The sequence below is a fragment of the Pelophylax lessonae genome, assembly GCF_965119305.1.
Source record: "Pelophylax lessonae genome assembly, chromosome: 10".
Lineage (NCBI taxonomy): Eukaryota > Metazoa > Chordata > Amphibia > Anura > Ranidae > Pelophylax > Pelophylax lessonae.
In genome coordinates this window covers 36,252,724-36,265,683 of record NC_138777.1, presented here as the reverse complement: position 1 = coordinate 36,265,683, position 12,960 = coordinate 36,252,724, and the positions used below count along the sequence as shown (strand labels likewise).

General features: G+C 44.3%; 1 protein-coding gene across 1 annotated transcript in view; it reads right to left on the bottom strand.

Moving 5' to 3' along the window:
• The window catches only part of ABTB2 (ankyrin repeat and BTB domain containing 2), a 179,439-nt gene that overhangs the window by 59,245 nt on the left and 107,234 nt on the right, over positions 1 to 12,960 (bottom strand). The window contains exons 2-3 of the mRNA XM_082269867.1: positions 8,535 to 8,681; positions 4,906 to 5,119 (exon numbers count right to left, since the gene is read on the bottom strand). Coding sequence (XP_082125993.1) covers positions 4,906 to 5,119; positions 8,535 to 8,681 — 361 coding nt within the window. The remainder of the gene's footprint in view (positions 1 to 4,905; positions 5,120 to 8,534; positions 8,682 to 12,960) is intronic.

Genomic DNA, 12,960 nt, shown 5'->3' with positions numbered 1-12,960 from the left:
TGGAAGGGTCAGACAAATTCAGATAGGCCAATTGATTTTCCCTCAGGGGATGGCTGAAGAAATTGGGATCACCAACTGGATAGGGTAAGGATGATCTTATATCTGTAAGGCTGCATTCACATGTCAGCGTATTGATCGCGGGCAGAATCGCCGCGATTCGCCCGCAATCCGCCCGCAATCCGGAAATCATTGCAAATCGCGGGACGCATGTGCGTTGCCCGTGATTTGCAATAGCACCCCAAACGCTGTGTGATGTTGCCGCGATTTCCGCCTGCCGAATCGCGGTAACATTGCGCAAAAAAATCACGGGACGCATTACGCTCCAAAGAAATCTTGTACTTTTTTGGGCGTAATGCGTCCCGCAATTTTTTTGTGTGCGTTTTTTTGCATTTGAGCGTAGCGTTTTCGCATGTTTTTTACCGCGATTTTACTGCGATTTTCAGGCTTTTTTTTCAGGCGTTTTTGGAGGCAGGCATTGACATCTATCAAAAACGCTGGTAATCAGCCCAAAAAGAAGCTCATGTACTTTTTTCAGCTACAGGCGTTTTGCAAAACGCTCAGATGTGAACAGGGGCCATTTAAATGAATGGGGTTTTACTTGTTGGGCGTTTTGGAATGTTTTTTTTTTTGAGCGTTTTTGGAGCTGAAAAACACTCAAAAACGCCCAGGTGTGAATGGAGCCTTAGGGCATGGTAGCTCACTTTTATTGAACAAACGAAAAGTTCACATAAACATCAGTTGCCCACACAGGGGTTCTTCTACATCAATGTGAATAGTTATCTGAAAATACTGAGCTACCTTGTTAGCAGCACTGCTCCTCCTCCTACTAAAAAACAAGTAAAAAAACACAATAACAGCGCTACTACCCAACCGATAATTATTTAATGTATAATGTGAAGTAAATGCAGCTGTGAGAAAAACAGTGAAAGCTAGTAAATGAGGCAAAAAAAGAAAAGAAAAAAATGCAAAAACCCCACTAAAAACTGTTGAATAAAAAAAATAAATAAAATAAAAATAATTTATAAAAAAATGAAGAATACATTGAAAATAAAATAAATAAACAAAAAAAATACTGAATGAAATATGAAAATAGAAAATTTAATGGATGCATTGGATTTATTCAATTTTCATATTTCATTTAGGATTTTTATTTTTATTATTTTTGTTTATTTTTTTCCAATGTATTTTTATTTTCTCTATTTTTTTCCCTATTATTTTTTTTATTTATTTATTACATTTTTTTTATTATTTAACAGTTTAATAGGGTTTTTGTGCTGTTTTTCTTTCTTATTTTTTTTCTCCTCTTACTAGTCCCTCACGTCTCCAATATGGGAGCTGTCTCCAAACTGGGAACCCTTAGCTGTACTCAGGCTAAAGTATATAATGACCGAGTACTCACACAGACTGCTGGCATCAGAAAAATCCAGACATAGGATTGAAGGTTCCGTCCCACCCAAGACACTTTTGCACCTTCAAGCACCAGGCCCCCGATCCAGGTTTACAGAATCCAGAGAAAGCCAAAAACACAGCTCAGCTGAGCTCAGAAATATTAATCTGGAACCTCTCATCAAGGCTTAATGCAAATCCTATGTCATTTTCTCCTACATTTTCAGAGTGTCAGGGCCTTGCACTGTCATATTGCCTAAAAGGGTATCTAAACTCAAACACATAAATGTAATATAAAGCAGCTTACCAGTACTGAGATTAGGTGGCTGCATTGGTTTTTACTTCTCAATTTTTTTATGTTATTTTCACCTTGTGATCCTGCAAATAACACCCTTCCGGTCCCAAAGGCACCACAGTGGGGCACTTGAAACAGTGGGACTCTCTCCCAACCCTCCTCATTGTCTAAAATCAGACATGTTGCAGGATGCAGCTGAGTTAGGCAACGAGTAGGTTTGGATAAGTTGCACAGCCTTGAGACCAGTGCCATCTTAAGAGCCTTATAGGCCCCCGGGCAATGCAGTGCACTGGGGCCCCGAGAGAGAGAGAGGGAGAGAGAGAGGGAGAGAGAGAGAGAGAGAGAGAGGGAGAGAGGGAGAGAGAGAGGGGGAGAGAAAGAGAGAGGGGGAGAGAGAGAGAGAGAGGGGGGGAGAGAGAGAGGGAGAGAGAGAGAGAGAGAGAGAGAGAGAGGGGGGGGGGAGAAAGAGAGAGGGGGAGAGAGAGAGGGGGGGAGAGAGGGGGAGAAAGAGGGGGGGAGATAGAGAGGGGAGAGAGAGGGAGGGAGAGGGGGAGAGAGAGAGAGAGAGGGAATAGGATGGCACACACAGCACACAGAGGATATATAGGGCAGGACAAGGATGGCACAGGCAGTCGATGGAGAGAGAGTGAGAAAAAAAAAATCAAGACGCTGCAGCAGTCTGCTTACCTTCCACAACGGCTGCACAGCACATGAAGGGAGGAGGTGGGTGGAGCCCATCTTCTAGGCGCGGAGAGAGGAGGACGAGCCGACGAGGAGAATCCTCCTCCGCTGTGCATGATGGGTCCTCTAAGAACGTCACTGGTTAGATGCCAATCGGCTGGCCTTCCTAGCAACCAGTGTGCAGGGAGACTCAGAGCCACCGGAGGACAGCGGGGGGGCCCGGCGGACAACGGGGGGGGGGCCCTAGACCACCAGGTAAACTAATCTGGAGACTGGCCTGGGGGGGCAGTGTAATTGCCACCCTGTGTGGGGGGCCCCTTGGCAAGTGGGGCCCCTGGGCAACCGCCGGGCGTGCCCAATGGAAAAGACAGCCCTGCTTGAGACCCCACGAAAACCAGTCAGCTAGTAGCAGTTGTAGGGCCAGAAGGTCAGATGGCTGAAGGTGACAATAGTAGAAGGGCATCAGGAAAAGACTGAAGATTAAAGTTCTACATGGCTCTTACAGACAGGAGTAGTACTAGGGAAATGCTTCCTCAATATTGTATTGGGGGGAAAGACAACACAAATTGCAGGCCAGACTCCACCCAGGCGATATCAACACTCCCACTAGCGCATTTAACTACTGGTGGGAAATTAAACCAGAACGGAGTCAGAAAGGCTCTGCATGCAGAACCTAGTTCCCAAAAGCCACTTCATGGCTAGCCCCAAATTGTCCAGTCCGAAGGTGCCTGGATGGGCTGTGGTCCAAAAAGCTAAGCTGAGGATGACCATGATGGATCACTCATACTTGCCAACTGTCCCGTTTTTGCCAGGACAGTCCTGGGAAATAGGAGCCTGTCCCGGGTAATTTACATTGTCCCGGCAAGCGCCGGTAATCGGGCTGCCCGATTGTTGCGGGCCGACATCGTAACTGCGCATACGCCGTTCAAATACCTGCCGGGCTCGGGAAAGCTCGTAGAAGATCGGGCGGGCGTATGAGCAGTTACGTAATGGCGCCAATTGGCGCCATTTTTAAATCAAAGGCACTCGTTCTCGGCAGCGCCTCGCCGGTGCCAGTCGCCACAGCAGGGCAAAGAAGGACCCCTGGAGAGTGAAGACACATTCACAGACATGAAGGTAGGTAGGATGAAAGCAACAAGCTTATGTGAAAAAATATCTGGTAACATGACAGGTGAATAAAGTGTGAAATGTGCTCAGGTGTGACCATACAAAAAAATGTAATATGGAAATATAAATAAAGTGCAAGGTGTAAATAGGTGCGATAACTGCCCATTCACACTACCGCGACTTGTCAGGCGACTGGTCAGACTGACAAGTCGCGGTCCATGCAGTGCTACGGGAACCGTTCTAATAGGAGCGACTCAAGTCGCTCCGACTTAGAAAGTAGTTCCTGTACTACTTCGGGGCGACATCGGAGCGACTTGCATTGACATTCATTATATGAAGTCCGTACAAGTCGCGGTGAAGTCGCAGTGCACGCAACTTCACAGGCCGCCCCCGAAGTCGTGCCGCGGTAGTGTGAACCGGCACTAAAACCTAATTATAGCAGATAGTATAATTAGGTTTAAGGTAATTATTTACACCTTGCACTTTATTTATATTTCCATATTACATTATTTGTATGGTCACACCTGAGCACATTTCACATTTTAGAATTGCAGGGAATTGTGATGAGAATTTTAAACTTTAGGCAGAAGTAGTGCTGCTGAATGGGAGAATTATTCCAACTCTTCCACTTTGCCCTTAAATTTGAAATTCCCTTTTCAATTTCCTGTAATTCTCTCTTTATTGAGTAGACCCTATAATCTGATGATAAGCAGGCAGAGAATAATTATGCGGAGTGGGCGGAGCTTCATGGAAGTGGGTGTGGTAAGTAATCGATAGCTGTGCTGCAAAGTGTCCCTGGAAATTTTTTTCAAATGTTGGCAACTATGGATCACTGTGAATTGGAAGGAAAGCCTCCAGCAGTGGTGTAGAATCCTGATTGAAGAAAAAAGTGCTAGTAAAAAATAGAGAGAGATAAAATCCATCCATCCTACTAGGACAGTAGCAAAAATCATGCTGGTAGTAGGAGAGATTATACCCTGGGCTGGTCTACAATTTTTTTTTTGTTTGTTAGTGTACAATCCTCCTGTAGGTGGCAGTATAACCTGAAAGTTTAAGACTTCCTGCGTCCCTCAATGAACGAGAAAGAAATACATGTTTGTAGATTAAGGAACAATCGCAGCCTTTGTTAGCATTTTGTTGTTGTCTGTGTCCCTGTCCATTGTCCAAGGGACCGGCGCCAGAAAATTCTACATGATGGGACACAGATAGAAAGACAGTCTTTAGCTACACACTGGCACATACAAAACACAGGGAAAATGTTTAGACCAAAATTTAGTCACTCACTTCTGCTTTTGTCCTCTAATTTATTTCTCTATTCATCTGAATCTTTTACGTCATTCTTAAACGAATTAGAGTAATACATCATAAGAAAATGTATTCTGAATTGTTGCATTTTAGATGCAAAGTTGCCAAGTCACATATTCAGGCATCCTTACCTCTCATTGTGAAGTGCCATTCTGGGGGGGTCCAGGTTGGGATTCTCCATGGATTCCATCTGTGAGCAGCGCAGGAAGTAGTACAGTGTGTGCAGGGAGCCTGGGGACCAGGTGATGTGCTGCTGGGGGTGGCGGGCTTGGCGTACTGGGCTCATGCCGGGCCTCAATGTGTTAAGACACTGCATGTGGTGCATGGCCCGGGATACCAGGTCACCTACAACACAAAGACATGAATAAAGAATTCCCTTTCATGATGAATAAATATCATATTCAGAGCCACATGCTACATGTACCCTCAGTTTATGTACCTGGGGTCAACTGCAGAGTGTAACAATGTAAAGCGTATCTAAACCAAAAAATAAAAATGTAATATATTGTACCTTACCAGCCCCTAAGCGCCCATTCAGACTGGCGTGACACGATTTTGTGGGGCGACCTGTGAAGTCGCGGTGCACAGCGTGCACTGCGACTTCGGCGAGACTTGCACGGACTTCATATAATTGAAGTCAATGCAAGTCGCCTCCAGGTCGCCCCAAAGTAGTACAGGACCCTTTTTCAAAGTCGGAGCGACTTGTGTCGCTCCTATTAGAACGGGTCCTGTACTACTCAATGGCGAGCGACTAACCGCGACTTGTCAGGCGACTTGGTCGCCTGACAAGTCGCGCTAGTGTGAATGGACTCTAAAAGCTAGTAGCTGCATTTGTTTTAGTTTTTCAAGCTTTATTTTCCTTTAAATTTGACCCTGGTGATCCTGCAAGTAACACGCTACCTGTCCTAGGGTGACAACGCTCACTAACCCTTCTGTATCAGGATAACATAAACAAGACAGGACTATGGAACCTGGACCCAATTCTATTGTTCATAACATAGAGCGGCGTGGTGCTGTAGCCTTCAGAGATAGCTATGGACAATGTCATAGATGATGGTCAACACAGCACAGCCAAAAGCATAGCTCAGAGCAATGGGGGGCACTTGGCAGGGGGAAGGAGCCAGGAGTGACAGCAGTGGACCTGAGAAGAGGGGATCAGGGCTGCTCTGTGTAAACCATTGCACAGAGCAGGTAAGTATGATGTGTTAAATGAACCTTTATAACCACTTTATGACACTATCCTTACTGCAGTTCTAAACACTAATAATTATCCTCCATGGGGGGAGGATCTAGGTGAGATATCAGGTAAGCAGTGGGCATTCACCCTAGAGGCACTACTGATGGTGTCATTGTCCAAAAAGCTTACCCAGCTGTTTATTTTGCATAGGACTGCCTCTCTCAACCTTTTTACCCCAAAAGAAACCCTTAAAATATTTTGCTTGTCTCAGTGAACCCCTGTTAAATGCAATTCATTGGGATGAGTGGGAAAAAGACCACTTACATCCATTGCCCTTGGTGGTCAGGTCACCACCCTTACAGACAGCTAGATCATGGTGTCATGCAGCTGGCTCTGCCATGCGGCTTGGCCCTGGAACTGCCTAGGCATTATCATATCGGAGGTAAATCGTCCACAGCTCAAGGAACCCTTACAAACCTCTGGAGGAGCCCTAGGGCTCTAAGGAACCCTGGTTAAGGATGGCTGTCATAAAACCTATCGTACCCCATAAAAAATTGTACCAGTATGGCTGTAGGCCCAATCTGACATGTGGAAGATGTGGACAGGTGCCAGAAGACCTTCTTCAAATGTTTTTGAGATCTGAAAGTTTTCCCCACTACATGTTAGTTGTGCTAAACCTGATTAATATAGTCTTCCAGACTGCATACCCCCCTAGATTTTACGTTGTGCCTGCTTTGCCTAACAAATTTTCCATCCTCAGTGCAAATATCTGCACACAAGACATAGGTCTGGTCCAAAACCTTATAGCACAATGATGGATTGCTTTTACTCCACCAGATTTTGCCACTTGGACTTCTATTGTTAAATATATCCTTGTCCGTGAGATGCTGATATATGAAAGACCAGGTTTCCCAGCTACATTCGAAAAATTGAAGCAGGGCTGATTTGATCTCATTGTATTAATTAAATGATAATAGGTTGCTTTCCTAAACCCGATTGACCACTTTTGTTTTTAAACTCTTTGGCCCCAATCAGGTTGTCTGCACTTGAAAGCAGATGCAGTCTATTTTCTTCACTGCAGTTGGAGGTGAAGTCAAGAGGAACATGGTTCCTCTATTGTTTCCTGGGTCACTAGGGGAGATATCCGATTAGATGCTGCCGCCCAATGTGACACTGGCAGCCATCTTGGATCAGGCAGAGACTATTTAAGGCCCTGGCTTGGTGTGCATTTGCCCTTCCATTACTCCTTACTGTTAAGACCAGTTATAGGTGGGGGAAGTGACCACATTTTGTAGTGCAGGTAAAGGTCACCCATCTGACAGGGACCCTGATAGCGGTAGGGAAAGGTTCAAGAGGAGTAAGGAAAGAGCAGGGATACGCCATGCTTCCTGGAAGCCTCCCCATTTGGACGCATTCTATTCCTCAAGACAGACGCTGTCAGAGCACCCGAGACCTGCTGCTACCCTGTTCTCTGCAACATCCTGTGAGTGCACTTTGTCGGGTTGTCTCCCCACCGGGTGTTGTGTTTGCTTGGACTTAAACTACAAAACAGTTAGTTCTGTTCTTGCATCAGGTCTCCGAGTGTTTACTGCTGCTGCACCACGCTGCACCTCTCCACACACTAGTTAGATGTGCTTGGTCTATTTTTTCCCTTTGCCACATCAATTATAGTATACACTGAATAAAATTATAAACGCAACACTTTTGTTTTTGCCCCCATTTTTCATGAGCTGACCTCAAAGATCTAAGACTTTTTCTATGTACATAAAAGGCCTATTTCTCTCAAATTTTGTTCACAAATCTGTCTAAATCTAAAATGTTAGTGAGCACTTCTCCTTTGCCAAGATAATCCATCAACCTCACAGGTGTGGCATATCAAGGTGCTGATTAGACAGCATGATTATTGCACAGGTGTGCCTTAGGCTGGCCACAATAAAAGGCCACTCTAAAATGTGCTGTTTTATCACACAGCACATTGCCACAGATGTCACAAGTTTTGAGGGAGTGTACAATTGGCATGCTGACTGCAGGAATGTCCACCAGAGCTGTTGTCCCTGAATTGAATGTTCATTTCTCTACCATAAGCCGTCTCCAAAGGTGTTTCAGAGAATTTGGCAGTACATCCAACCGGCCTCACAACCGCAGACCACGTGTAACCACACCAGCCCAGGACCTCCACATCCAACATCTTCACCTCCAAAATCGCCTGAGACCAGCCACCTGGACAGCTGCTGCAACAATCGGTTTGCATAACCAAAGAATTTCTGCACAAACTGTCAGAAACCGTCTCAGGGAAGCTCATCTGCATGCTCCTCGTCCTCATCGGGGTCTCCACCTGACTGCAGTTCGTCGTCGTAACTGACTTGAGTGGGAAAATGCTCACATTCAATATCATCTGGCACTTTGGAGAGGTGTTCTCTTCACGGATGAATCCCGTTTTATTTTTAGATCTTTGAGTTCAGCTCATGAAAAATGGGGGCAAAAACAAGTGTTGCATTTATAATTTTGTTCAGTATATATTATACAGTATATCTAATTTCCAATGAAATGCTTCATTTCTTCAATATTATTTTCCCTACTCACTCAGCTCTGAGATGCTTCCAACACATGTGGCGAGGAGTGATTGTTCCAAAGTGCGCAGTTCAAGGTGCGTGTACGCGTCAGTGGTGTCATCTCTGGCAACAGAATTGTCTTTATATGGGCTGAAGTATGGAGGGAGTGAGAGGACACCTAAAAGACAAAATGAAATCAGTGGGCTTGGCGCCATTCCAATTACAAGACAAAACAATATTTTTTACACTACAATTGTTCTATAAAAAAAAAAAACAAAATGGATAATTGGTCACAAGAATTTCATTGCATGACATAGACTTAAAGGGTAACTTCACTTTCTTGGAGAAAAAATAGAAAATAAAAAAAAATAATATAGCACATACAGTTGCTGCACAAGTCATATTGAAATTAAATGGTAATTAAATCTGTAACGCTGTCATTTTCTGTAAAATGCAATGCAATATGTCTACCTGGAGGTGTTCTGTATACAGAATGTGTACAGAACGCCCCCCAGATATGTCAATTCCTGCTTGTGTGATTGGCTCACCGATTTTCCCAGAAGACTGCACTAAGATACAAGTAAAAATTTGGGCACCCCCTGTAACAAACATTTCATTTTTGGAGAGATACTACCAATGGGAAATCACATCTAAAGAGATGCAGACCCTGCCACTTTCCTCATTAGAGCCCTGCAGGTGCAGCATCTGATTGATAATTATAAAATCACTCCTATTAGATTCACTTGGACAAAGACAAACAGTTATTTCTTCAGAATAACAAAGGGTAGGAATCAGCAACAAAGTTTGTTGAAATCCTTGTAATGTACATAGATTACTCAGGGGGAAATGTTTTTTTCTCAACAAAAGTGGAGTTACTCTATTAATTATAATATATATTCTCTAATTGAACCTAAATGCAACCTCTAATGAAGTGAAACACCATAGTGCACCTGAAGGTCCATGTGATCTTTGCCCAGATTTTAGGTCACATGCATTGGCTTGGCAGTTTTTAATTTGAAGTAAGAAAGAAGCGGTATTTTATTAAGAAGGATAAAGTGATTTGGTAACAAATACCTTATTGTTTCATGGGAAACTCACATTTTAGGTCAACTTTATCTCAAACCTGGAATAGCATCAGCACCCTTAGCAGTGGGGAGGCCCAAGGCTTTCCTTTACACTCCTTATCATGGATTCATTACTAAAAGACAACCAAAATAGTATAGAATTGCAAACCTGCCAAGGCCATTGAAGAACGTAGCTAAGGTTACCAGATCCTGGTGATCCTGGTGATAAGCAGAGGGGAGAAGGAGCAGCCAAGGCCATTGAAGAACGTAGCTAAGGTTACCAGATACCGGTGATCCTGGTAATAAGCAGAGGGGAGAAGGAGCAGCCAAGGCCGAGGAATGGGACAGACAGACATGGACACATACTAGAGCATGGAGGCTTCGGTGGGCACACGGGTGATACAAGAAGCTGAAAGGCTGCAGAAATGAACAGTGGTGTCACCCTGTTGATTATAAGGCTTGGCAGAGTGTGTTTGGCAGAGGCAGCAGAACTAATTTACAGATTACCTCCAGCCTTCCCTTCAGTCTTTTGCAATTGTACAGGGTTTTCTCCTGAACTGAAATGGCTTACTCTGATTTTACCGCACAAGTTCATTACAATGTGCATTAGAAGCTGTTGCTTCAGATAGAGCCCACCTCATTTCCTGGCTGGAGGACATAGAGAATCATCTAGCCCAGGGGTGCTCAACCTGTTGCCCTCGGAGCCCTCTGATGTGGACCTCAACCTCCCTCAAACCAAGGAAGAAATAAGATAAATGACATCATCACAGGGTGGTGCTGTTGATGTAAGAGAAGATAGCAAAGGGGCATGTCCCAATATTGGGCTATAGCTGAGCTGAGCTTCAATAAGCTACGACTCAGTGGTTCTCAACTCCGGTCCTCGGGACCTACCAACAGGCCAGGTTTGCAAGATAACTGAAATAAATCACAGGTGATATACTTTGCTGCTCATTGATTGCAGTACTCTAGTCCAGTGGTCCTCAACTCCGGTCCTCAGGGCCCTCCAACAGGCCAGATTTTAAGTATCACCTTGGGGAGATGCAGACTAGAGTACTGCAATCACTGAGCAGCAAATGATATCACCTGGGATGTATTTCAGTTATCTTGCAAACCTGGCCTGTTAGTGGGCCCTGAGGACCAGGGTTGAGGACCACTGCTCTAGTCCATTGGTCCTCAACTCTGGTCCTCAGGGCCCACTAACAGGCCTGATTTTAAGTATTACCTTGGGGAGATGCAGACTAGAATACTGCAACCACAGCGCAGCAAATTAGATCACCTGTGATGTAATTTAGTTATCTTGCAAACCTGGCCTGTTAATGGGCCCCGAGGACTGGAGTTGAGGACCACTGCTCTAGTCTGCACCTCCCCAAGGTAATACTTAAAATCTGGCCTGTTAGTGGGTCCTGAGGACCAGAGTTGAGAACCACCGAGCTCCGTTAATACATGCAAATCTCTCGTGGACAGAGATAGCCTAAAAAGTCCATGGTCTGTCCACTTCAGCTCAAATCAGGGAAGCGCATGCCCAGGGTCAGCGACCTGTTGATTGCAATCTGGGCATAGCGGCCCGGCCTTGCAGAGCGTCAGAATGCATCGAGCTGGCCCCGGCAGCATGACCTCCCTGTCTCATTCTGTTTTACACTTGGACAGGAGGGGCGACGGGGGCGGCATATACAGAAGCCGATCCCCTCCATTTTCCTCTTGAAGCAACTGAAAGCCAGCTACTCCTCTCCCTCCCATAGGCATTCAGCGGCTGCAGGAGAAAAATGTTCATTATGCTATTCAAAATAAAGAATTTGAAATTCTGAACCATTTCATTTCATTGTGACCCCCAACCAGTTACCAAATCACTTAAGTGGCCCTTGCTCTTCAAAAGGTTGAGAACCCCTAATTTAGCCCTTTCCTCCCCAGCTTGACTGTCCCTAGCCCACCCCTTTCATACATACTTACATAGTTGGTAAGGTGGAATAAAGACACCAGTCCATCCAGTTCAACCTGCGTGGGTGTGTATTATCTCAATACCATTCTATATCCCTGTATATTGCGTTCGCTAAGATCCCCATCTCAAAGTTTTTTTAAATTATTGACACTCTGCTGACACCACCAACTGTGGAAGGGAGTTCCACAGTCTTACCACTCTGACAGTAAAGAACCCCCCACATAGTTTAAGGTTAAACCACTTCTCTTCCAACTTCAATTTGTTGGATATCAGTTCTTTCAGTCATGGATGTTCAGCATTGCACGTGGGTGGCGCCTAGGGCAGTTTGCGGTTTTCAGGAAGCTATATATGGCTCCTCCCACCAGTCATGATCTGTCTGCATTGCTTAGAAAAGCACAGAGAGCAGACATCACTGGGTCTAAAATGAGGTATGTAATGAAAACAGAATTTTTTTTTAATGTCATTAGCATGGTGATGAAGGGGGAAGGGTTGAACCAAGAAGGGCAAACTGTAAACAGTTTAAGCCCTTATTTTCCTAGGTAAAACCACTTACCTATATGTACAGTGTCTATTGACTGGAGTTCCACTTAAAGCCCTACTCAGGACAAAACTTTTTTTTCCCATGCAGTGGGGCTGTGCCAGCACTAAATGGGTTAAATGCTTTTTTTTTCTGCAAGGGTTAAATGCTTGTTTTTTTCCAGGGGAGAAGAGAGTGGAGATATACAGTTACTAATTTAATCCTCCCTCCACAAGTACCAGTCCGGCACCCCCATGCTCCAGTGGTCTTGAAATAGTGAACGGTTCCTGACGTCATCACGCCCAGAGCAGGCTCCATAGACCAGGAACAGTCCACCATTGGACTGTGGGAGCGCCATTTTCCAGAGAATCAAAGAAACGAATGAGTAGTTTTTTGCTCAGCCCTGGACAAAGGAGCATTTGACCCAAGCAGTGCAGCAGAGATGTATAGTAACTAAGTAGAACTACTTCACTACTGTACTTAAGTACCGAAAGGCGGTATCTGTACTTTCCTGGAGTAGAATTTTTTTCTCCTACTTCCACTTTTACTTTACTACATTTTTTCGATGATTTCAATACTTCTACTCCGATATTTTTTTTTTGTGCTGCATAGTTACTTGTTACAATTATAAAAATTAACACTGCCAGAACAGTAGATGGCAGGTTTCATGAAGCTCAAAACATGTGTAGTATCAGCGCATACGAAAATAAAAGCTACTGTATGTATAAATAAAAGCTGCATTTGAAATAATAAAAAACAATATGATGTTCAAACTTTTGACTTCTTTCTTTAATAACTACATAACACAGTACTTGTACTTTTACTTTCAGTACTTGAGTAGCAATTTTTTTTTTCAAAACTACTTGTACTTTTACTTTCAGTACTTGAGTAGCAAAATGTTTTAAAAAACTACTTGCAATACTTAAGTACAAAAAATGTT